This window comes from Miniopterus schreibersii (genome assembly GCF_964146895.1).
Source record: "Miniopterus schreibersii genome assembly, chromosome: 1".
NCBI lineage: Eukaryota > Metazoa > Chordata > Mammalia > Chiroptera > Miniopteridae > Miniopterus > Miniopterus schreibersii.
The window spans coordinates 176,375,791-176,399,452 of NC_138101.1; the positions used below are offsets into that span (position 1 = coordinate 176,375,791).

The window sequence follows — 23,662 nt, forward strand, 5'->3', positions numbered from 1 at the left end:
CACATATGACTCAAAACTAATCTCATATAAAAAATAAAATAGATGAAGTTAACTACTATCATCAATTATAGAAAAGCAAATTTGAATTTTTTTTCTGAGCTGATATAACCCTATTATTGACAGGAACGGCCCATATTTTATTGACAGTAAAGTACATAGGAAAGTTAGTAACAATCTCTAAATAGGTTGGTTTTGTTGTTGTTTGCTTTTTAAAACGTAAAAAGATTAAAATTTAAATTAGGTGTTTCCCAAAAATTGCCATAGAATTTCTCAGATTATTTGAGTAAGCAGATATAGAGAAACTTAATTTCTAATTTTAAATATGACTTCTGGCCAGTAAAATTATGCTAAAAATAGAAGGAGAAAGCTTTCTTAATATCCCTCAAAGATGACCTTTTTTATTCTTAACTTGAACCCCATTTGACCAATTGCTCAGAATTTTTCAATATGAAGCATTGTATTGATTAATTATTTCCATGTGTGTACAGGGGAAAAAATACAAATTAGCCTGGTGAGCAGCAAAATAGAGACAGTTTTTAAGAAACCTAAGTTGTATTAACCTGCAATCAAACGTAATCTTCATTTTAATATTTATACATCTTTATATTGTTATGAACCTATTCTTAACGTGGATTTTATTTCATTTGTTTCTCTCCTCTCTCGCTTCTGTGAAATGCAGAAGGGAAAGGGTGTTTGTTATTCACACATTTGTACCCCACTAACTGGTGTTACACATCTGGCTTCCACTGGAGAGCCCCTGACATCGCAGGGAACGGTGATCAAAATTCCACACACTAGCTTCATGCTGGGGGCTCGTAGCTACTGCAGCATTGAAGAGGGCCTTTTCCTGGCTATTTTAAAATAAGCATGGTGATGGGATGGTTTAAGGGAAGAACACCTCTCAAATCACATGACCACTGCTGCGCTTCTGTGTGTCCTGCTTTCTTCATAACAGCTTGGCACTACATTCTTTCCCTGTACCTTAGTGGGCTTGTGTGTGGGATGGGGTTGGGATGGGGGTTTTCAATAGATGGTTATACATCATGCATGCATCTTTCAATGTTAGAGTGATGTGCCTTCCCTTATGTGTCACAGATTATGGTCACAGATTAAATCTTCTGTGTTCCTGAGAGACAGGGCTGTCTCTCTCTTATTGGTGTGAGATTCATGTGTTTTGATGTTTACACCCTCAGTTGTTCTTCATGTTGCATTAAACATAATTCAAAAGTTCTCCCGTAAGAGTTAGCTTTTCATGTTGGGCTGAAAAAGTCTTCATTTCTGTGTAGCAATTCATGTTATTATAACCTATGGTTTTCAATTGTACCTCCCATAATGAAGAGCTGACTTTAAACACTGTGCTATTCTTGTTATGACCTAAGCATAAGGTAAGTCACTTCTCTAACTGTATCTAAAGATTGTGGTTGTTAAAATTTTCTCAGCTTTGTTTAAAGCATTTTCACTTTTCCCCTTACCATTTATTACGTGCTCTCCTCCCCCCTTTTGTTTTCTGTTTCATGGCTTTAAGGTTTGTTAATAGACAATGTGATCTTCAGCAAAATTATATTACACATGTAAACACATGTTGAAATGAATTAAGTGAATTATTTGATGTCTGAAAGCAGTCTTGATTAGTAAATGAATACCTATATTTTCAGTAAGTCTCTTGTGTATTTCATTTCCTCCGTTGACTTTAATATAATATCCTGTTTCTATACATTATTTTAGTTTTGATTCCAATTGAAAGGGGACTTCATTATCAACACCATAAAGTCAGATGTTAATCCAATAGAATAAAGAAATAATCCAATACCATACCTTTCATTTTTAATCCCTGAGAAATTTAGTATTAGGCCAAAATCTTGGTTTTATTTTGTTTTTCAAACTTTCATTATTTTTTCCCATTGAGTTAAAAGCCAGGGTTAGATAAAGAAAAAAGCAATAAACCATAAAACTTGAGACAGACCTGTGTTACCTTCTTTATAGTTCATATGTATGAGAACAAGAACTATAGTTCTTTCTCAACTTTATTCTTTTTTTAAAATATATTTTTATTGATTTCAGAGAGAGAAGAAGGGAAAGGGAGAGAGAGATAGAAACATCAATGATGGGAGTCATTGATCAGCTGCCTCCTGCATGCCCCCTGCTGGGGATCGAGCCCGAAACCCTGGCGCGTGCCAGGATCATAGGTCAGTGCTCAACCACTGAGCTGGCCAGGCTCAACTTCATTCTTTCAAGTAAATTCCGTTACATTGTGAGTTAGGTAAAATCTTTATATTGGGATTTTATAAAATGAATACATAAAGATGACCAGTTTTATGGTGCAAGAGAGAGGGGCATACACTATATGCATAAATATTATTAAATTTTTAAAATTATTTTCCTCAGTGTTTTTACGTATTTACTCAAAATTGCTAAAGTTTATGTAATTATAGATTTTAAAAGTTATTTCCCTCAAATCTGGGTCAAATAGCCAATGTAACATAAGTGAGAAAACATCGGTTATACTGCTGTTGGAAATTTGTGACCCTAAATAAATAACTCAGATTTAGGGAATTGAATTGTTTTCATCCAAATTTCTCTTCTAAAACTGTTTGGGAAAAAATAGTTCTAAAATGAGGTGCCACAAAGCAAGACTTGGGTTTCTTTATTAAATTTATGCTATGAATGAACTTTTTGTTAGTTTTTTAAGCCACCTAAGAAAGGGAGACAGTGTTCTTTTATTGTTGTTTTGGTTTGGGTTTGGTTTTGGTTTTGGTTTTTGCTAAAGCCAGCTAGTTCTTCACCACCATTTCCATGCAGACATTATATAAATCTGTTGACACATTTGATGAGACGATTTGAACTACTCATCTGAACTGCTCTGTTCATTATAAATCTCTTGTTTCTATCCATACACTAGCTCCACTCTAGATTGGAAGGGCTTAAAGATGAACTCTGGAGGAATAGAGGCTACGACCTAAGAGTAACTATTACTGATCAAAGGAGCTGCTTTCCATTCGCAAACGTTGCTTTGCGCTATGGGTTTGGGCTCCTTCTGTTTCTACATCTTGTTGAAGACTTTCTTGACTTCCATTTGACTTCTTTGAACTCTGTTTTTGTCTTTCAACATTTTCCCCTTTCTTTTTCTTCTCTCTCCCAGATTTTTCTCTCACTCTTTAGCTTTCTCCTGTGTTCTTTGAATTGCTTTTTAAAATGTAGTTTATCTCTTTATTAAGCTTGTCTATTAATTTTTCTCTTAGTGTTTGTTTATTTTTCTCCTTTAAGGCTATAGTGGTATAGTTACACTTATTTTCATTCCATGGTATGCCAACTTGCTTGTTTATCTCATAGCAAGTTTGTTAGTCATTCTTACCCTCTTGGTATGAATTTTCAATAAGAAATAGCAGAACATTCTGCATTTTCATATTGCTCCTTTCTATAAACCCATACTTACTTTTCTCTCTACTAGAGTCACCCCCTCAGACCTCTCTCTTTTTTGTTTTCCCCTCACTCTTGTGTTTTCCTTCCTGTATTGTTTTCTTTAAGTCGTCATTGATTTCTTTCACATTTGGTCCAGAATTGTTCCTCAGTAAAACTTCTGAATATAAGAATACTATTTTCTAGATTAGCTTCTTCATTCTAGTATATTTAAAACTAATTAAACAATCTGGGCCAAAAGAGAATAACTTTAACATCTGGAATTATTTCCCTTTTATTTTTTCTTTTCTTTGGTGTATGTGTGTTTTTCTTGTGTGTATGTTTGTGATTTTTTTTTATTGTTGTTGTTTCTTTAAACATTAACAATTGTTTTTTTCAGGGAAGGACAACCATAACCCACCCTAAGTTGCAACATTCCTTTCATAAGTTGTTTCATTACAATAGTAGATTGTGTTAAGCAATAGAAATTAATTTGTTGTGTATATATCCATTTGGGGCAAGCTGCTGTGGAATGGGAAGAAGAGGTGTGGACTTTCAATACAATTTCCCCTGAAATTAACAAATGGTATTGCCATTCAACATGGCCCTTGAATTTAACAGTTTTACAGCATTTAAAATAATGTTCTACTTTGACCTAAAGTATTTGAATCAAAGCATAAATGTTTCTGATTGATAAACTGTATTTACACCTAAGAACTGGTAAATAAATGTATTCAAATTCTTTGATTTCAAATAGAAGCATCTTTTATAACCAATATTAATAAATATAATAAATATCAAAAGTCATTAGAATCATACATAAATATTGTATCTGAGGATTTTTCCCCATTATTAATATATATAACCAAAAATGACTACAATAGAATATTTGATTACAATTTTATTACTTGAGTTGCATTATTCTAGTCAAGAGATATGCATAGTGCCTTAAGATTAAGATTCTATTCACAACTGATTATGTGGTAACTTGAATTTTTTTCCATATACTAATTTCAAATACACATTAATAAAAAATTGCCTTTGGTTTTTACCTCTTTCACATTTATAATATTGTACTCTCATTTTTTTCTAGAAATCAGTTATTTAAAGTAAGAAAAGGATAATAATATATGGAACAAATGTAACATTTTTACTGACATATTATGATACCTGAGATTTATAAAACCTTTGCTCCTAGACCTCAGGAGCTTGCCCAATAAGAATACATACGTATCCAGCTATTCTTGTTATAAGCCCTAAATTACTGAGTTTATGCTTTCTCTGCAGGTCCAGTCCAGGTGCAGCAGCAAGGAGAACATTCTCAGAGCCAGTAAGTGTCTCGTTATTTCAAATGGACTACTGAATGAGAGCTTGTGGTTCAACAAGAATGAGAGCTAAAAGTGACATTTTTGTGAAAGAATGAAGAAGGGAATAGATAACTTTTATATTAAGAATATGAATACTAGGGCTTTTACCTTCAAAATTATTAGTATCGATATATTAATGGATATTTTCTTTATTCTAATTGTTTCTGCAAGCTAACAGTGCAACTTTGATAACACTCCTAATTAAGGTTAGTAATGAGCTCCTCTGTGATTCTAAGATGAGAGCTCTTTAATTTCCCTACTGCCAAAAAGGTTCTTTAAAAACAGACTAACTGAAAATAATAATAATACAAATTCACTAAAGGAATCTAACTAAAAAAGGTGACTCCTAAAAGGGTACATCATAATCATTTTGTGAATATGAATTCCTGAAAGATCTTACTTCACAGGCAGCATGTTTTAGAAGTAGTGCCCTGAACTATGGATGAAGAAACCTTTGTTTTATTTTTTTGTTTGATTACTAATAACACTAACTTTGAAGTCATTTAACTTTATGTATTACTCATTTTTTTTATTTTATGAAAAGAAACTATAAATAGATTTTTCTTGCCTATATCCTTGAAATGATATGGTGTTAAAGGTTGCGTCTTAAATGCTTTAGGGTCCTAAGAGAAAAGTGCTGTATAAGTGCTAATTATTTTAATGTTGTTTTCTTTCACCTACTATTATGATATCATCCGTTCTTCTTTCTCTTCTTTATCAAGAGAAGAAGTACAGGTGGTTCATTCTGAAATGGGTCTATTGACTACTTATACCACTGGGAGTTTTAGTAAATGGGATGATTTATATTTCCAGTAGAATGTATATGTTATTTAACAATAAAAAAAATAGGAGAACTTCAAATAGTTAAAATTCATGTTTTATTTTCTTTAATGTAAATTTTTCCATTTCTGTATTATGAATCTGTTACCTTAGCTTAAAACCATTGAGTTGATAGGCAAGCACATTGCAGTTATTTGCTCAGGACAGTTATATTAGAGTTATATAAAAATAAATGCAAACAGCTATGCTTAAGCTCTATACTTTTGTGAGTATAACATTTGAAAGACATGAGAATCTGAGGAAGGCTCTTCAATTATAAGAGATGTAAAGTCCTATAGTCCCATACTAAGACCTAAGGTTAAGAAATCTAAGAGTCAGGGGAATGATGATTGAATACTCATTAAAATAAAATAATAGATATAAATGAACTTTTAAAATGACATTTTATGATGACTGCTGTTTGATTTCCATTTATTGTTGATCCTCGGATGATGATGGTAAACTGATAGTGATTATGGTAATTAAAAGCAAAAGTAATTTCTTTCAGAGAACAGACTTCTTTGAACCTTTTTTCACCTCTCATGGATCTTTGTGTTGTTAGGACTGTCTTTCATTTTAATTATGCTTTTACTGGCTTGTTAGCTATTAATCACTTTGGCTGGACATCATGATTGTCCAGGTTTTTCTGATCATATCTTTTTAGTGTGAAATTGTCATGTAGATTTTTCCATATAGCCATTTAGATCCATGTAGAGAGCACATCTAGCATCATAGCCTCATAGTTCTGTGACTTCTGTAAGTTTAAATTCTTTCCTCTCAACACCACTTTAGTAAATCATACTCATGCCCATAGCCACACCCAGAACTCTCATCACCATAAGCTGTTCTAACTGTGAACTTCCTAACTTCAATAATTCATTTCCAATTTAGTCTACTTCTATGTCCCTTTGTTTCTTCCTTTGCCATGTGTTACTATATTGCAGTCATATAGATCCTATTAGCAGGTCAGCATTCTCTCGATGCTATGTTGTATCTCTATTCCCGAGGTGGAAACTTTTTTTACCAAGGGCCATTTAGATATTTTTCACATCATTTGAAGGCCATACAAAACTTTCAACTTAAAAATTAGCCTCCTATATTTGGTCAAACATTTAATTAACTCACCCCTAATGTGATGACTGGAATTGCTTCTCTTAAGTGAGGTCTTGGCAGGGCCAGACCAAATGATTTCCCCACCCCTGCTCTATTCCTTTGGACCCTTTCCCCACTGCACAAAATATCCATTTCCCTTGTTTTCCTAGAAAATTCTTATCCGTTAAAATTCAGTTCTGTGATGCCTTCTCTGAGTTCCCCCCAGGCAACATGATAGATCCTTCTTATATTCCTTACTGTTCTTTCTACTTTAATCATTTTGTATTTATTTACTGAGTTAACTATCCTCAAGGAAAACATTTCTAAAATGTAGACAACATAAAAAAAAAGCTATACAGGCATGCCTTGTTTTATTGCAGTTCACTTTATTGCACTTTGCAAATATTTGCATTTTTTTTATAGATTGAAGGTTTATAGCAACCTGGCATTTGCACAAGTCTGTCGGTGCCATATTTCCAACAACATTTGCTCACTTCATGTCTCTGTGATTTTGGTAATTTTTGCAATATTTCAAACTTTTTCATTATTGTTATATTTGTTATAGTGATCTGTGATCAGTGATCTTTGATGTTATTATTGAAATTGTTTGGGGGTGCCACGAACCATATCCATATAAGATGGCAAACTTAATCGCTAAATATTGTGTGTTCTGACTGCTCCATCGACCAGCCTTTCCCTGATCTCTCACGCTCTCCTTGTGCCTCCCCATTCCTTGAGACACAACAAAATTGAAATTAGGCCAATGTGCCTCTAAGTGTTCAAGTAAAAGTAAGAGTCACAGGTCTGTCACTTTAAATCAAATGCTAGGAATGATTAAGCTTACGAGGAACGCATATTGAAAGCTGAGATAGGCTAAAAGCTAAGCTTATGGAGCCAAGTTGTAAATGCAAAGGAAAAGTTCTCTGTGGGAATTAAAAGTACTATCCCAGTGAACACGCAAATGATAAGAAAGCATATCAGCCCTATTGCTGATATGGAGAAAGTTTTAGTGACCTGGGTAGACAATCAAACCAGCCACAACATTGTCTTAAGCCAAAGCCTAATCCAGAGCAAGGCCCTAACTCTCTTCAATTCTTTGGAGACTAAGAGAGGTAAGAAAGCTTCAGAATAAAAGTTTGAAGCTAGCAGAGGTTAGTTCATGAGGATTAAGGAAAGTAGCCGTTTACACAACATAAAAGTACGAGATGAAAGAGCAAGTGCTGATGTAGACACTGCAGCAAGTTATCTAGATGACCTAGCTAAGATAATTAATGAAGGTGGATACACTGAAAAACATATTTTCGATGTGGACAAAAAAACTTCTATTTGAAGAACATACCATCTAGGACTTTCATAGCTAGAAAGGAGAAGTAGTCAATGCCTGGATTCAAAGCTTCAAAAGACAGCCTTACACTCTTGTCAGTGACTAATGTAGCTGGTGACTTTAAGTCAGTGTTCTTTTACCATTCCAAAAATCCTAGGGCCCTTAAGAATTATTTTCAATCTACTCTGCCTGTGGAACAACAAAGCCTAGATGATAGCACATCTATTTATAACATGGTTTACTGAATACGTTAAGCCTATTGTTTAGACCGCCTGCTCAGAAAAGAAGATTTTTTTCAAAATATCACTGCTAACACAGCATTCATTCTGTAGCCCAAGGATCAAGGAGTAATTTTTACTTCAAATCTTATTATTTAAGAAATACATTTCATAAGGCTATAGCTGCTATAGATAGTGAGTGATTCCTCTGATGGATTTGGGTAAAGTAAATTGAAAACCTTCTGGAAAGGATTCACCACTCTAGATGCCATTAAGATCATTTGTGATTCATGGTAAGAGGTCATAATATCAGGGGTTTGGAAGAAGTTGATTCCATTCCTCATGGATGACTTTGATAGGTTGAATGAAGACTTCAGTGGCGGAAGTAACTGTAGATGTGGTGAAAATAGGAGATCTAGAATTACAAGTGGAGCCTAAAGAGATGACTGACTAGCTGTAATCTCATGATAAACTTGAACAGATGAGGAATTGCTCTTAATGAAGGAGCAAAGAAAGTGGTTTCTTGAGATGGAATATACTCATGATGAAGATTATTGCTGTGAAGAGTAATACTGCTGTGAAGATTATTGAAATGACAACAAAGGATTTAGAATATTATATAAACTTAGTTGATAAAGCAGTGGCAGGATTTAAGAAGATTGACTCCAATTTTGAAAGAAGTTCTGTGAGTAAAATGCTATCAAACAGCATCACAGGCTACAGAGAAATTGTTTGTGAAAGAAAGAGTCAATAAATATGGCAAACTTCATTTTTGTATTATTTTAAGAAATTGCCACAGTCACACCAACCTCCATCAACCACCACCCTGATTAGTCAGCAGCCATCAACATCAAGACGAGACCCTTCACAAGCAAAAAAAGATTATGACTCTGAAAGTTTAGAGGATGATTATCATTTTTTAGCACTAGGTATTTTTTAATTAAGGTATGTACTTTTTTTTAAACATAATGTTGTTGCACACTTAATAGGCTACAGTATAGTGTAAACATATCTTTTATATGCACTGGAAAACCAAAAAATTCATGAGACTCCCTCCTTTATTGCGATATTTATTTATCCGAGGTATGCTGTAATCAACTTTTTTAGCATATATAAAAATGTGCCAAAACAAAAGATCAATGGATCCTAAGAGAAAGAAGAAGAAGAGTTAAAACTTAACAGAACTTGTCTAGAATTGTCCAAGGAAGGGTTAACTTTGGTAACTTTGTCCAAGTAAAAGGAAACTTTCCTTTGGCTCCTCAAAAAAATCATCAAGACAACCTGTTGATAATAAAGCTGAGTTTATTCTTACTATGATAATGGAGAATGCCACTTCAGCTAATTCTTAGTCTCAGAAAGGCAAAGGCAAACTCAGGATATTTATGGGATCTTGAAGTTTGATTTAAAGCAAATATTTTAATGTGAGAGCCTGATTAGAATTAAATAAGGATCGTGATATAATCATTTAGGAATCATGGATACAGCAAGGCAAGGGATTATGAGAGTCTTGGTGTATAAACTGTCCTTTGATACTTTCTATTTAAGAAGTTTCTGTAAAGAGCAATAAAGTTATTTACAACTTTCATCTTCCAGGGAAGAGTTTTCTGGAATAGTAAAGTTCTGTTGATAAAAATAGTAGAATAGTAACATTATGCTAATGAAGACAGTAAGCTATGTAGTTACAGATGATTTCAGGTATCAGGGTTCCTTTTGTGGTCAACATTCAGCCTGAACTGAAAGATAGACCATTAACATCTGAAGGCACGATCAGTCAATCAATCCAGACCTTAACCCCTACTGAAGGAATCAAAATAGTATATCAACTATCTAGGGAAGTTGTTTAAACCTTCGTAAATGTTAAATTCTCCTGTGCTAGTTGTTATTGGATTTAGTGAACCTTTTGATGAGACAGTGGCTTTGGAGATCACACCTCTGAAACCTGCTACACAGATGTGAAAAGGATTATTATCACCATTTTTAGTCCTTTTCTCAGCCAGGAGCCAAGAGTGACCAAAATAGAGCTAAGAACAATTATACATCAAGAATCTGGACAACCTAGAAGAAATAGAAAAGTTCTTAGAAACTATAACCTACCAAGAGTGAATCAAGAAGAAATAGAAAATCTGAACAAACCAATTACTGCTAAGAAGACTGAATCAGTAATTTTAAAAAAATCTCCCAACAAAAAAAAGTCAGGACCAGATGGTTTCATTGGTGAATTTTAGAAAACAAATAAGAATCAAAACCAATTTTTTTCAAACTCCCCCAAAAAAATGAAGAGGAGGGTACATTCCCAAACTCATTTTAAGAGGCCAGCATTACCCTGGTACCAAAGCTGGAAAAGGACACTATAAGAAAACTACAGGCCAGTATTCCTGATGAATATAGATGCAAAAATTCTCACATACAAGCAAACTGATTTCAGCAGTACATTAAAAGGATTATTCATTATGATCAAGTGGAATTTCTCCCTGGAATGCAAAGATGATTTAATATACACAAACAAATAAATGTGACACATTAATTAATAGAATGAAAGAAAAAAAATTGTGATCATCTCTGTATGCACAAAAAAAGCATTTGACAAAGATTAGCATCTATTCATGATAAAAACTCATAATAAATTAGGTATAGAAGGAACATATCTCAACATAATAAAGGCTATATATGACAAGCCCACAGCTAGCATCGCACTCAGTGGTAAAAAATTGAAATTTTTCTAAGGTCAGTAACAAGACAAGGGTTCCCACTCTCACCACTCCTATTTAACATAGTATTGAAAGTCCTAGCCAGAGCAATTAGGCAGGAAAAAGAAATGAAAGACATCAAAATTGGAAAGGAAGAAGTGAAATTGTCTCTATCTGTAGATGACTTGATTTTTTATACAGAAAATCTTTAAGAATCCACCAAGAAACTATTAGAATCAATCAAAAAATTCAGTAAAGTTGCAGAATACAAAATAAACATATAAAAATTAGTAGCACTTTTATGCACTAACAGTGAATTACCTAAAAAAAGAAAATGATCCCATTCATCTCATCAAAAACAATAAAATACTTAATAAATTTAACCAAGAAGGTAAAAGATCTCTACACTAAAAAATACAAGACTGCCCAACTGGGCATGGCTAAGCGGTTGAGCATCGACCTAGGATCCAGGCGATCGGGGTTCGATTCCTGGTCAGGGCACATGCCCGGGTAGCGGGCTCAATCCCTAGTAGAGGGCATGCAGGAGGCAGCCGATCAATGACTCTCTCATCATTGATGTTTCTGTCTCTCTCTCCCTCTCCCTCCCTCTCTCTGAAATCAATAAAGATATATTTAAAAAAAAAATAATAATACAAGACTGATGAAAGACATTGAAAAAGGCACAAATAGCTCTGGCCAGCGTGGCTCAGTGGTTAGAGCATCAGCCTGCACACCAGAGGGTTGTGGTCAGTTCCTTGTCAAGGGCACGTACCTGGGTTGAAGGTTTGGTCCCCAGCCCCAGTTGGTGATTATGTAGGAGGCAACCAATCAGCGTGTCTCTGTCACATCAGTGTTTCTCTTTCTCTCCCCCTCCACCCTCCCTTCCACTTTCTCTAAAAAGCAATGGAAAAAAATATCCTCTTAACCAAAAAAAAAGGGAGGCACAAATAAATGGAAAGTTATTTCATGTTCATGAGTTGTTAAAATGTCCATACAACCCAAAGCCATATAAAGATTCAATGCAACCCCTATCAAGATTCCAATGACACATTTTACAGAAGTAGAACACAAAATTCTAAAATTTGTATGAAACCACAAGAGACCCCAAATATTCAAAGCTATCCTGAGAAAGAACAAAGGGAGGCTTCACGAATCCTGATTTCAAGCTATATTGTAAAGCTGTAATAATCAAACCAATATGGTACTGGCATAAAAATAGACACACAGACCAATGGAACTGAATTAAGAGCATATGTGGTTGATTAATATTTGGCAAAAGAGCCAAGAATACTCAACAGAGATTAGACAGTTGGTTCCATAAGTGATTCTGGGAAAATAGAATATTCACATGTAAAAGAATGAAACTAGACATCTGTTTTACACCACTCACAAAAATTAAATCAAAATAGATTAAAGACTTAACTGTAAGACTAGAAACCATAAAACTCCTAGAAGAAAACATAGGAAAAAAGCTCTTTTACATGTGTTTGGCAGGGATTTTTTTTGGATATGACACCTAAAGGACAGGCAACAAAATAAAAATCAGTAAGTAGAACTACATCAAACAAAAAAGCTTCTGCACAGCAAAAGAGACTATCAGCAAAGTGAAAAGACAACAGGGAATGGAAAAAAATATTTGCAAACCATGTAACCAATAAGGGGTTAATATCCAAAATATATAAAGAACTAATACAAATCGATAGCAAAAACAAAAACAACACCACATAATCCAGTTAAAAATGGGTAAAGGACCTGAATAGACATTTTTCAAAAAAGATATATGAATGGCCAACAGGTACATGAAAAGATGCTCAGCATCACTAATCATCAGGGAAATGCAAATCAAAACCACGATGAAATATCACCTCATGCCTGTTAGAATGGCTGTCATCAAAAAGACAACAAATGCTGGCAAGGATTGAGAAAACTGAACCCTTGTGCACTGTTGGTGGGATTGTAAATTGGTACAGCCACTATGGAAAACAATATGGAGTTTCCTCAAAAAACTAAAAATCGAAATACTATATGCTAGCAATTCTACTGGGTATTTATCCAAAGGAAACAAAATCACTATCTTGAAAAGACATATTCACCCCATGTTCATAGCAGCATTGTTTACAAAAGCCAAGACATGGAAAGGACTTAAGTGTCCCTCAATGAATGAATGGGTAAAGAAGTTGTGATATATATGTATCACAAATATATATATATATATAAATATATTAGTCATAAAAAAAAGGAAATCCTACCATTTGCAACAACATAGGTAGACCTTGAGGGCATTATGATAAATGAAATAAGTCAGACAGAAAAAGGTAAATTCTGTATGATCTCATTTATATGAGGAATAAAAATAATCTCATAAAAAAATAGATCATTTGTGGTTACCAGAGGTCCAGAGGTGTTGGGTAGGGGAATCGGGTTGTCAAAGGTACAAATTTCCAGGTGTAAGATAAAGAACTATTGGGGATGCAGTATACAACATGATGATTAGTTAACACTGCTATGTGGTGTACTTGAAAGTTAAGACAAGTAGATTCTAAGAGTTCTTATCACAAGGAAAAAAATATTTGTATATAATATGATAATATTAACTAAACTTACTGTGGTAATCATTTCACAATATGTGAAAGTCAAATTATAATGCTATATACCTTAAACTTACACAGTGCTATATGTCAATATACCTCAATAAAACTGGAGCAGGGGGGACAAAAACAAAATTAAGCCTAAAGAATAAATCCCTTTCTCAGTCTGACCAGCCTTTAGAACAAGATATATAGGGTTATTAGCCAAATTACCAAATTTTCTAACTTTTTTATTTGCTTCCCAGATCTTTTTTAGTAATATCAGAGGTCCCAGAGAAGTCTCCCAGCATGTAAGAACATTCTTACCCAAAATTAGCACATCTTATTCCATGAGAGGCCAATATTATATCTAAAGAAGCCGAGGCACAGTCATTGTAATTTCATGAAACTTTTGAGTGATGACTTATTTAGCTTTGGGAGTATTATATAACTCACCTGCTATTCTCTGAATCATAGCATATAGCACCTTCCCTACTTACAGGGCCTCTTGTAAAGCTTGAAGTAAAGAGGCTTGTGAAAGGAAGAAAGAAATCCAGAATTTCCCTGAGTGATCAGGATTTTGATTCTTACATCAAGGCCCAATTTTCCTACTTTTTAAAAATAAAGTTATCTAACAACCTAGCAACCCTTTTTTCTTACAAAAGAAACTGATGGGATAAAATGGGTTCTGGAAGAAGCTCTTTGCAGTATGTCATCTACTGCCTCAGTTTCCTCATCTGTAAAAAGAAGATAATAATAAAAAAGTATTTTGCACTTACAAGTAGAGGTTTAGATAGTTCTGATAAGAGTTTGATGATTGATATTTATCTTTTCTACATCCCACTGAACCCTGTTTTATTATATAATGAATATCTCCAATAAAATAATAATGTCTTCAAGTAAACATGTCTTTAAGATAAAATTATTTTAAAATTAAAAGCCCATTAGAAACCTAGGATGAATGTGCTAGTCTTTGAGAACTAACAAGACAATTTGGGAGAAAATAGTTGTTTGAAAAGGAGAGCAATGGGAAATCCCTTACTTCAGTAGTAATTCAACTGCCTCATTATCCCAGTTTCTTGCTACTGAAGTAGTAAAATCTTTTAATTCATTCAAAGGAGAAAGTCAGTTTTGTCTTTTTATAACCCAAAACGTGAAGCCTCTATTTTACTTATTTTATAGTTTATTTAAGTAAGACTCTCCAGAAATTAGGATAGAATTCTACACATAGTTAAATGAAGCAGGATGCCTTTTCACCAAGTTAGGGTGCAGATACATTATTTTGCACCCTAGGGATATTTCTGCCTGGATAACTACTGTTAGCTATTACATTAGAATGAGAATTGAAACACGACTTTACTATTCCACTGCCTTCATCAACACAACTTTAGTAATCCAGAAAACTCTTGCTTAGGAAGATAAAACTTACAAATTACTATTAATCCTGAGAACTTCCTGAAAGACCCCATTGGCTCTTAGACAGCATCAAAGACAGTTTACACACCAAGACATTTTTAAGCCCTCACCCCCAAATCCTTGGCATTGGAGGCAGTTTGGGTACTGCTGTAGTGCAGAGCTCCTTCCCAGGAACTGAGGCACACTGTGGGCACAGGACCCTCGCCAGGACTGGCAATTGGACTGGCCTGCCTGGCCCTGGGCCCTGGCTGGAGAAGTAGACAGAGGGGCAATTGGGGAGAGGTGCCTCGAGTCTAACACAACAGAACATATTAATCCTAAATTTGACACTGATACGTTGGTTTCACTTCTGAGAGTTGGGGATCAAACCTGCATCCCAGGCATGTGCCCTTGACCAGGAATTGAACCCATAACCCTTTGGTGTGTAGGCCGGTGCTCTAACCACTATGCCACACCGGCCAGGGCAGATATTCCATTTTTGCTGTTGTTATTTTAATAATAGTGATCTTAAATAACTTTAAGAAACCTATCATTCTGCTATCATCAGGCTTGATAAATATTACCTGTAATGATAGAGCCAGTCCATTAAAACCCCTTAGTATTTAAAATATTGTAGGTCCCAAATGTCAATTCTAATTTAAGGAAGCAATAAAACAATTTTCAATAAGCAGTATTTGTGTTTTAACAAGCCTGTACACTCTAAACTATTCTGCTCAAATTCAGGTTTGCACATAAGCAGAGCAAGTGGTTGCATTTTTAACATATTTTGAGGTACAGTGAAAAGTTTGCAAGTCTCAAACACCTATCCTTATTGTCTTGCCTTATCAAAGAAACATGCTCTAGGGTTAAAATACCTGTGTTCAAATCTTAGTTTCTCTCCTTGCTAGCTGTTTGAACTTGGGCAAGTGCTCACTATCTCTTTGTCTTAGTTTCCCTATCTGTAAATGAGGATAATAAAAATATCTGCCTTAAGGGATGTTGTAAGGATTAAACAGTTAAATGCTTGGTACATGATAATCAATAAATGTTAGCTGCTATTACTATTATTACTACTAGTACTACTATTATTACTGTTATTGTTATAACAGTTGTTCTTTAGCATGAAGGCATTGTCTTCTAAAAAAAAAACTACAGTGAAAATCTGTTAACTGGTTGAGGTAACAAATTAAGCCTTTAGAATTCATTAATCTTACATAAATGTATCCAGTAATCTGGCTGCCACCACTGAAGGTCGAGTTTTAAGACAATGGGTGCATACAAAACTATTATTAGAATATAAGTGAAAAGGAAAAGCTTAACGTTAGACAGGTCAAGGTTGAATACTACTTTTAATCACTCCCTCCTTCTTGAAACAATTACCTACCTTCCTTGGTTTTGTTCTCTTCTTTTAAACTGTTTCCTTTTTCTCTGGCTGTTACCAACAAGTTTGGGTTCTAGTCTCCTGGTATAAAAGAATTTAGACCAGGGACACTGATATAAGCAAAGCCATATTTATTGAGGCTCTGCAGAGGGCAAAAACACTGAGATAGGGCTTCAGATTCTGTGCCCCAAATGTGAGGCATAGGGGTTTGTATTCCTTGGGAACACAGAAGTTGCTGGGGTGACCAATCAAGGTGTAGGTTGGCTGTTTTTTTCCTGTTTTGGAACATTGATGTCTGGGTATACATCGGCAAAGGGAAGTGTTCTGGGTTTGTGCAGCACTTATTATGGGATGCAGGAAGGGACTTTCCCAACTAGCAATTGAGTTTGTCTCTGAGGTTTGTCGCTTGTCTTTAGATCTGAAAAACAAACTTAAAAGAAGTCAGGGTAATTCCTGGACCATTGTTTTATAGCTACCTATTGATAACAGCAGGGCTTGACTCGATAAAGCAATTTTGGGGAACATTTTATTCTACCTGTTTGACAGCTTTGATGACTTCTACTTTTAGTCCATTCATTCAACATCAGTGTTATTCAGAGTTCTCTCAAGACCTTGCATTCACACTCCACATTCTACATGAGTAAGGTCATCCACTCACAGAGCTTCAGTAAATTCATCTTTTCCCTAAATTTCAGAGTCATATTTCCAGTCATCTATTGTAGATCTCTTTGTAGATCTCTTCTTGGATACTCCACAATTTTCTCATACTCAACATGACCAAAACCAAATTTATAATCTCATATCTCATATTCTTCACATATGTCAAGGAATGACATCACTATCCAGCTAGTTGTCCAAAACAAAAATCTTTACAATGTTTTTTTATTCCTCTTCCTTCAACCACTTTTATCTTTCTAAAACACAAATAGAAACCTTTCATACTCCTTTAATGACCTTTATTCACTTTTTAATAACTTCCCATTGTTCTTAGATAAAGTCTCAAGTCCTTAAAATCACTTATAATCTAGCTTCTGCTTATCTCTAGTTTTACCTCTACCACTGCCACCCTAAATTCAGCACTCCAGCCATATGAAACTTTCAATTTACAGATAGTTCCTTCTTTCAAAAGATGTTGTTCTCCCATCTCTTCCCCTGGATAACACCTACATATTCTACATTTCTTCCAATAGGCTTTCCATCACTGCCCAAATCTGAGCCAAGTATCCCTCATATGTTCTTCTCTAGTGCCCTGTAGTTTCCATACTTTATTGCAAGTTTGTTACAGTATGGTACTTTTCTATCTCCTCCACTCCACCCCAAGTTCCTTGCAGGTACCTCTTATCTTGTTCACTGGTACTATTCCCAGGATCTAGCACAGTAACTCTTTATCACTAATTGGGTTCAATGTGTGAGTAAGGAAGTAAATGAGAAGAAAACTTTGGGTAAACAAAGCAGGCAAGGAACAGCAGAACATTAAAGTAAGAAATCAGAGTTGGGAAAGAGAAGCAAAACAATAGACATTAGCTAAAATCTCTTTGCTACCAGCACTATTTTTTTTAACTGCTCCTTCTCTTCAAATTATAGCATGTTTTCATTCTGCCCTTATCCCTTCATTCATTCTTACTACTGCCACCCAGATTCAGGACCAATAACTACCTCTTGCCTGGAGTATTTTATCATACTTTTTGGTTCTAGCTTTATGCCCTTTAATCTGTCCTAATTAGATAAGTCTTATAGTTAATTTTCCTAAACCTTGCTCCTAAAACCATGAAGGTTTTTTCTTTATGATTTCTAGTAAAAAGAATGATGAAATAGTCCTTGAAGAAGTATGCTAAACTTTTGTAGTTCTTATTTTTAGAAGACTTTTCCTAATTCTCTTCTGCTACAATCTAATCCCTTCCCATCTTAATTGGCATTTACTGGATTAGACAACAGCAATTTATCATCACTTATTCAATTTTTCTTTAAACAACTGAAGACAATTAGCAGTTCACTGCCATAAGAATTTAGTGAGATACTATTTATAAGCACCACCCTTCTCAACTTTCTCATCTAATATTCTAAATAAATCAACTGTATCTTTCATATACCCTCATATAGTTTAATTATGAACTTAATAATTTCATAAGCAGTATTTACTGTCAATTTAAATTTTGTTCTACTTGTCTTATTTTCCTATATTATCACATTTTTATTTTATATGAAAAAACATGACTCATTTATCACTTTCAGTCAACTTTTTTAGCCTCTTTATTGTCAATATTGTATCTGGTATAGCTAAAAATATTAAGTTAATAGATCATGGGAAAGGAAGTTCTGCCCCTCTTTTTCCCACAGAGACACAACAACAACATATGGACCAAAATACCTTTATGAGAACCCCAGAAATCAGTTAAGAAGTTGCAATACCCCAGGTGAGCACAAAGCCAAGAACAATGGCATTAAAATGGGAAGAAGAGCCTTTTCACTTTGCCTGTGATCTCCTCCCCCAAGAGAAGAGAACTGTGTATCCAACAGTTCAGCTTTTCAGAAGGCTGCCTAAGGAACTGGTTTCTGTCTTCCCTGACTTGGAACACTAATGGAACTGGCATAGCTTGGTGCCTGGGAGCCGCTGAAAGCAAAGGAGAGAAGGGGTTGCTTGAGAGCCTGAAATGGTGTAGAGGCTGCCATTGCTCAGTGAAGTGGGGAAAAGGCACCCAACTCACAGCTTCTTTCTTGGGAAGAAGGGTAGACAAATAGAGCATATGTCCCACAGTTCAATTTTGAGGGGGCCACCCAAACGACTGGTTTCTATCTCAGCTGACTTTGGGCATGTGAGCCAGCATACTTCAGATGCCTGGAGGCCACTGAGAATAAAGGAGTGCTGAGTGGCTTACAGGTCCAGCACTGGAGAGCCTGCCTGTACAACTGTAGGCTGACACCAGAAGGAGGAAGAGATTGCAGGCTCCTGAAAAAAAAATAATAATAAAATAAAGCTGGCAAACCTCTGGTTAGGAAGTTAGATGCGCAGACAAGAGAAATTACACCAACAAACTTCCATAGGCACCCAGAACCTCTCGCCAGGCTGGTCAGTGAAAGTCTTTCTTTATATGAAACCAGTTTATAAAGCCTGGGAGATGTACCTATTTTTCCAAATGCATAAACTCAGCATAAAAATTATAACCCACATGAGGAAACAGGGAAATGTGACCCAATCAGATGAAAAAAATAAATGTCCAGAAAAAAACCCTAAAGAAGGAGAAATCTACAAATTTTCTCACAAAGAATTCAAAGTAATTTTCTTGAAGCTAAATGGTCTACAGGAGAACACAGCAACTATGCAAAATCAGGGAATATGCATGAACAAATGAGGATATCAACAAAGAGATGGAAACTATAAAAACAGAACCATACAGAAATTCTGGAACTGAATATTATAATAAGTGAATAGAAAACATTTACTGGAGACATTCAAGCAGACTTTATCAAGCAGAAGAAAGAACTTGAAAAAAAGATCATTTGAAATTATTAAGTCAGAGGAGCAAAAAAAAAAAAGAAAGAAAATGAAGACAAGAAAGCTTAAGGGACTTATCAGACAACATCAAGCAGACCAGTATGTCCATCATGGGAGTTCCAGAGGGAGAGGAGAGAGAAAAGGGGATAGAGAACTTATCTGAAGAAATAATGGCTGAAATCTTCTCAAATCTGAGGAAAGAAATGGACTTCAAAATTTAAGCAGCTCAAAGTATTTCAACTAGGATGACTCCAAAGAGGCCCACACTAAGACAAGAGAATCAAACTGTCAAAAGTCAAAGATAATGAGAAAATTGTGAAAGCATCAAGAGAAAAGCAACTCATTATGTATAAGAGAGCTTCTATAAGGTTATCAGTGTCTTTCTCAGCAGATACTTTCCAGGTCAGAATGGAATGGGATGATATATTCAAAGTGCTTAAAGAAAAAACCAGTGAACCAAGAATTCTATGTCCAACAAAGCCATTATTCAAAAATTAAGGATAAATAAGTACTTTTGCAGATAAACAAAGGCTGACTAGTTTACCACCACTAGACCTGCCTTACAAAAAAATGCTAAAGGCAGTCTTGCAAGTTGAAAAAAGGACAGTAAACAGCAACACAAAAGCATATTAAAATATGTAACTCATAAGTAAAGGTAAATATATAGATAAATACAGACTTGTCTAATATTGTAATGATAGTGCATAAAGCACTTTTAATTCTGGCATAGACTTGAAAAGATAAAAACATAAAAAAACTATAAGACTGTTAATGGATACACGATATATAAAGTTGTAATTTGTAACATCAGTAGCATAAACTAGGAATGGGAAAATGTAAGAGTATCGTGTTTGTACATGATCAAAGTTATTAGCATAAAATAGATTGTTATATCTATATGAACGTTTATGTATGTTCCATGGTAACCACAAAAAAATGTACAAAATGTACACAAAAACAAAATGAGAAAGGAATCAAAGAAGATCAATATAAAAAATTAACAAAACACAAAGAAAGGCAACAAGAGCAGAAAAGGGGGACAAAATAGCTATCAAATAGACAGAAAATAATTAACAAAGTGATATTAAGTCCCTTCCTATCAGTAATAACTTTAAATGTAATTGGATTAAACTGCCCCATCCAAAGAAATCTACCAAGTATCTTTTCCAACTACAGTGGAATCAAACTAGAAATCAATAGCAGTAGGAAAGTTGGAAAATTCACAAATACGTGGAAATTAAACAACACACTCTTTTTTTTTTTAATATCTTTATTGATTTCAGAGCAAGGAAGGGAGAAGGAGAGAGAGAAACATCAATGATGAGAGAGTCATTGATTGGCTGCCTCCTGCATGCCCCCCACTGGGGATGGAGCCCCCAACCCGGGCATGTGCCCTGACTCTGGGAATCAAACCTTGATCTCCTGGATCATAGGTCAGTGCTCAATCACTGAGCCACGCCGGCCAGGCAACAACACACTTTTGAGCAACCAATATATCAAAGAAGAAATCACAAGCAAATTAGACTATATCTTGAGACTTACAGAAATGAAAACAACCTAACTGAACATCTCCAAGAACTAGAAAAGGAAAAACAAACTAAACTGACAGCTATTAGGAGGAAGGAAATAAAGATTAAAGCAAAAATAAATTAAATAAAGGCTGAAAAAAATAGAAGGACTCAACAAAACTAAGAGTTGGATTTTTGAAAAACATCACCTAAGTTGACAGACCCTTAGCTAGACTAAGAATAAAAGACAAGAGATTCAAATAATTAAAATTAAAAATGAAGAAGGAAACACTACAACTGATGCCACGAAAATAAAGAAGGATTATGAGACTACTGTGAACAATTATATATCAACAAATTGGACAACCTAGAAGAAATGGATAAATTCCTAGAAACCCACAGCCTACCAAGACAAATCATGAAGAAATAGAAAATGTGTACAGACCTATAGTAAGGAGATTGAATTGGTAATCAAAAGCCTCTTAACAAAGAGCCCAGGACCAGAGGGCTTCACTGTTGAATTCTATCAAACCATTAAAAAAGAATTAAAGCCAGTTCTTCTCAAACTCTTGCGAGAGTTTGAAGAGGGAACACTTCTTAACTCAATAACAAACAACAACACAAACAATTTAAAAATAGGCAAAAGACTTGAATAGACATTTCTCCAAAGAAGATATACAAATGTGAACAAGCACATGAAAACATGCTTAACATTACTAAACATAAGGGAAATGCAAATCAACATTAGGATGACCACTATCAAAAAAACACAAATAACAAGTGTTGGTGAGAATGTGGAGAAATTGGAACCCTTGTATACTGTTGGTGGGGTTGTAAAATGGTGCAACTATGGAAAACTGTAAGGCAGTTCCTCAAAAACCTAACAATGAAACTATCATATGCTCCAGCAATTCTACTCCTGAGTATATACCTAAAAGAACTGAAAACAAGATCTTAAGGAGATATCATTGCAGCATTATTCACAATAGCCAAGATATGGAAGCAACATAAATGTCCATCAACAAATGAATGAATACATACATGCAATGGAGTGTTATTCAGCTTTAAAAAAGAAGGAAATCCTGTCATATGCTACAACATGAATGAACCTTGAGACATTCTGCTAAATTAAATAAGCCAGTCACAATAAGGTAATACTCTATGAGATACAGATATTATCTGAGGTATCTAAAGTAATCAAACTCATAGAAACAGAAAATGGTGATTTCCAGGGCCTAGAGGAAGGAGAAAATGGAGCATTATTGTTCCATAAGTATAGAGAGTTGCAGTCACACAAGATGAAAAAGTTCTAGAGATCTGTTGTATAACAGTGTGCATATAGTTAACAAAACTATACTGTACACTTATAAATTGTTTGGAGGGTAAAAATATGTATATTATTAGATTTACCATCTGTATACTAATGACTTAATGTATGCATGCATGTTCTTTTGTTAATCTCTTTCTGAGGTCTGTCAGTGTGTTCCATGTATCCAGGCCTCTGGACCTATTTTGTTTGTCAGTTATTTTGTTCATTAGATTCCACATATAAGTTAGATCATGTGATACTTGTCTTTCTCTGTCTGGCTTATTTTTATGGCTCTTCCTAATATCCCTTTTCCAATTCCTATTGTATTAGTTCAGGCCTTCTTTGTCTTTTACCCTTAGGGTTGTAGTAGCACACCAACTGTTCTGTCGGTCTACAGTCTCTCTTCCTTCCAATCTACCACCACCCAAATATTACATGTTTATGTCTATATCACTTCTCCTTTAAAAACTCTTAAATCGTTCTGTTTTTTGTAGTGCTAAGCCTTCTCAAAATTTGTCCTTAACTGAACTCACCAGCCTTATTCCTTATACATGTATAATCCTCTTCACCTCTAACCTCATTAGGCAATTCCTTGTTCTCTAAAAGTATGTACATACTTTGGAATCTGTTATTTTGTTCATTCTGTTTCAAATGTTCCTCCCTTTTTATTGTTCAAAGCTCAATTTAATTGTAGTCTTCTATATGAAGCTTTACAATTTGTTCCATCAGAATTATTCACTTTTCTTTGCTATAAGTCATAGTATTTTGATTTTACATTAAAACAAATATTTATGGATGTGTTGGGTTTTTTTACTTTTTCCTTAAAACACAGTGTGATTTGTGTGTTCCATGAGACTGTAGAATATAGGAGTCTCATCTTGTGTATCTCAACATCACTCCCTAATGTTTAGTAAAGTGCCTTATAGAGAGAGAGTATTCCATTCATATTTAGTAAATGAAGTTGAAGGAAAGGTCCCCTTGTGTGATCTAGGAGGAAGCACACCAGACCAAAATTCTGGAGATCTCGTCTTTTCATCTTGACCACCATCTATTGAGACATATGACTTTGAACTAATCTTTTAACATTTCTATGGTAGAAATTGTTG

The 23,662-nt window shown here is 34.7% G+C and overlaps 1 protein-coding gene across 6 annotated transcripts in view; it reads left to right on the forward strand.

Moving 5' to 3' along the window:
* The window catches only part of GPHN (gephyrin), a 352,065-nt gene that overhangs the window by 242,849 nt on the left and 85,554 nt on the right, over positions 1-23,662 (forward strand). For all 6 annotated transcript variants that reach the window (XM_081136828.1, XM_081136829.1, XM_081136831.1 and 3 more), the window contains one exon: positions 4,684-4,726. In XM_081136828.1, coding sequence (XP_080992954.1) covers positions 4,684-4,726 — 43 coding nt within the window. The remainder of the gene's footprint in view (positions 1-4,683; positions 4,727-23,662) is intronic.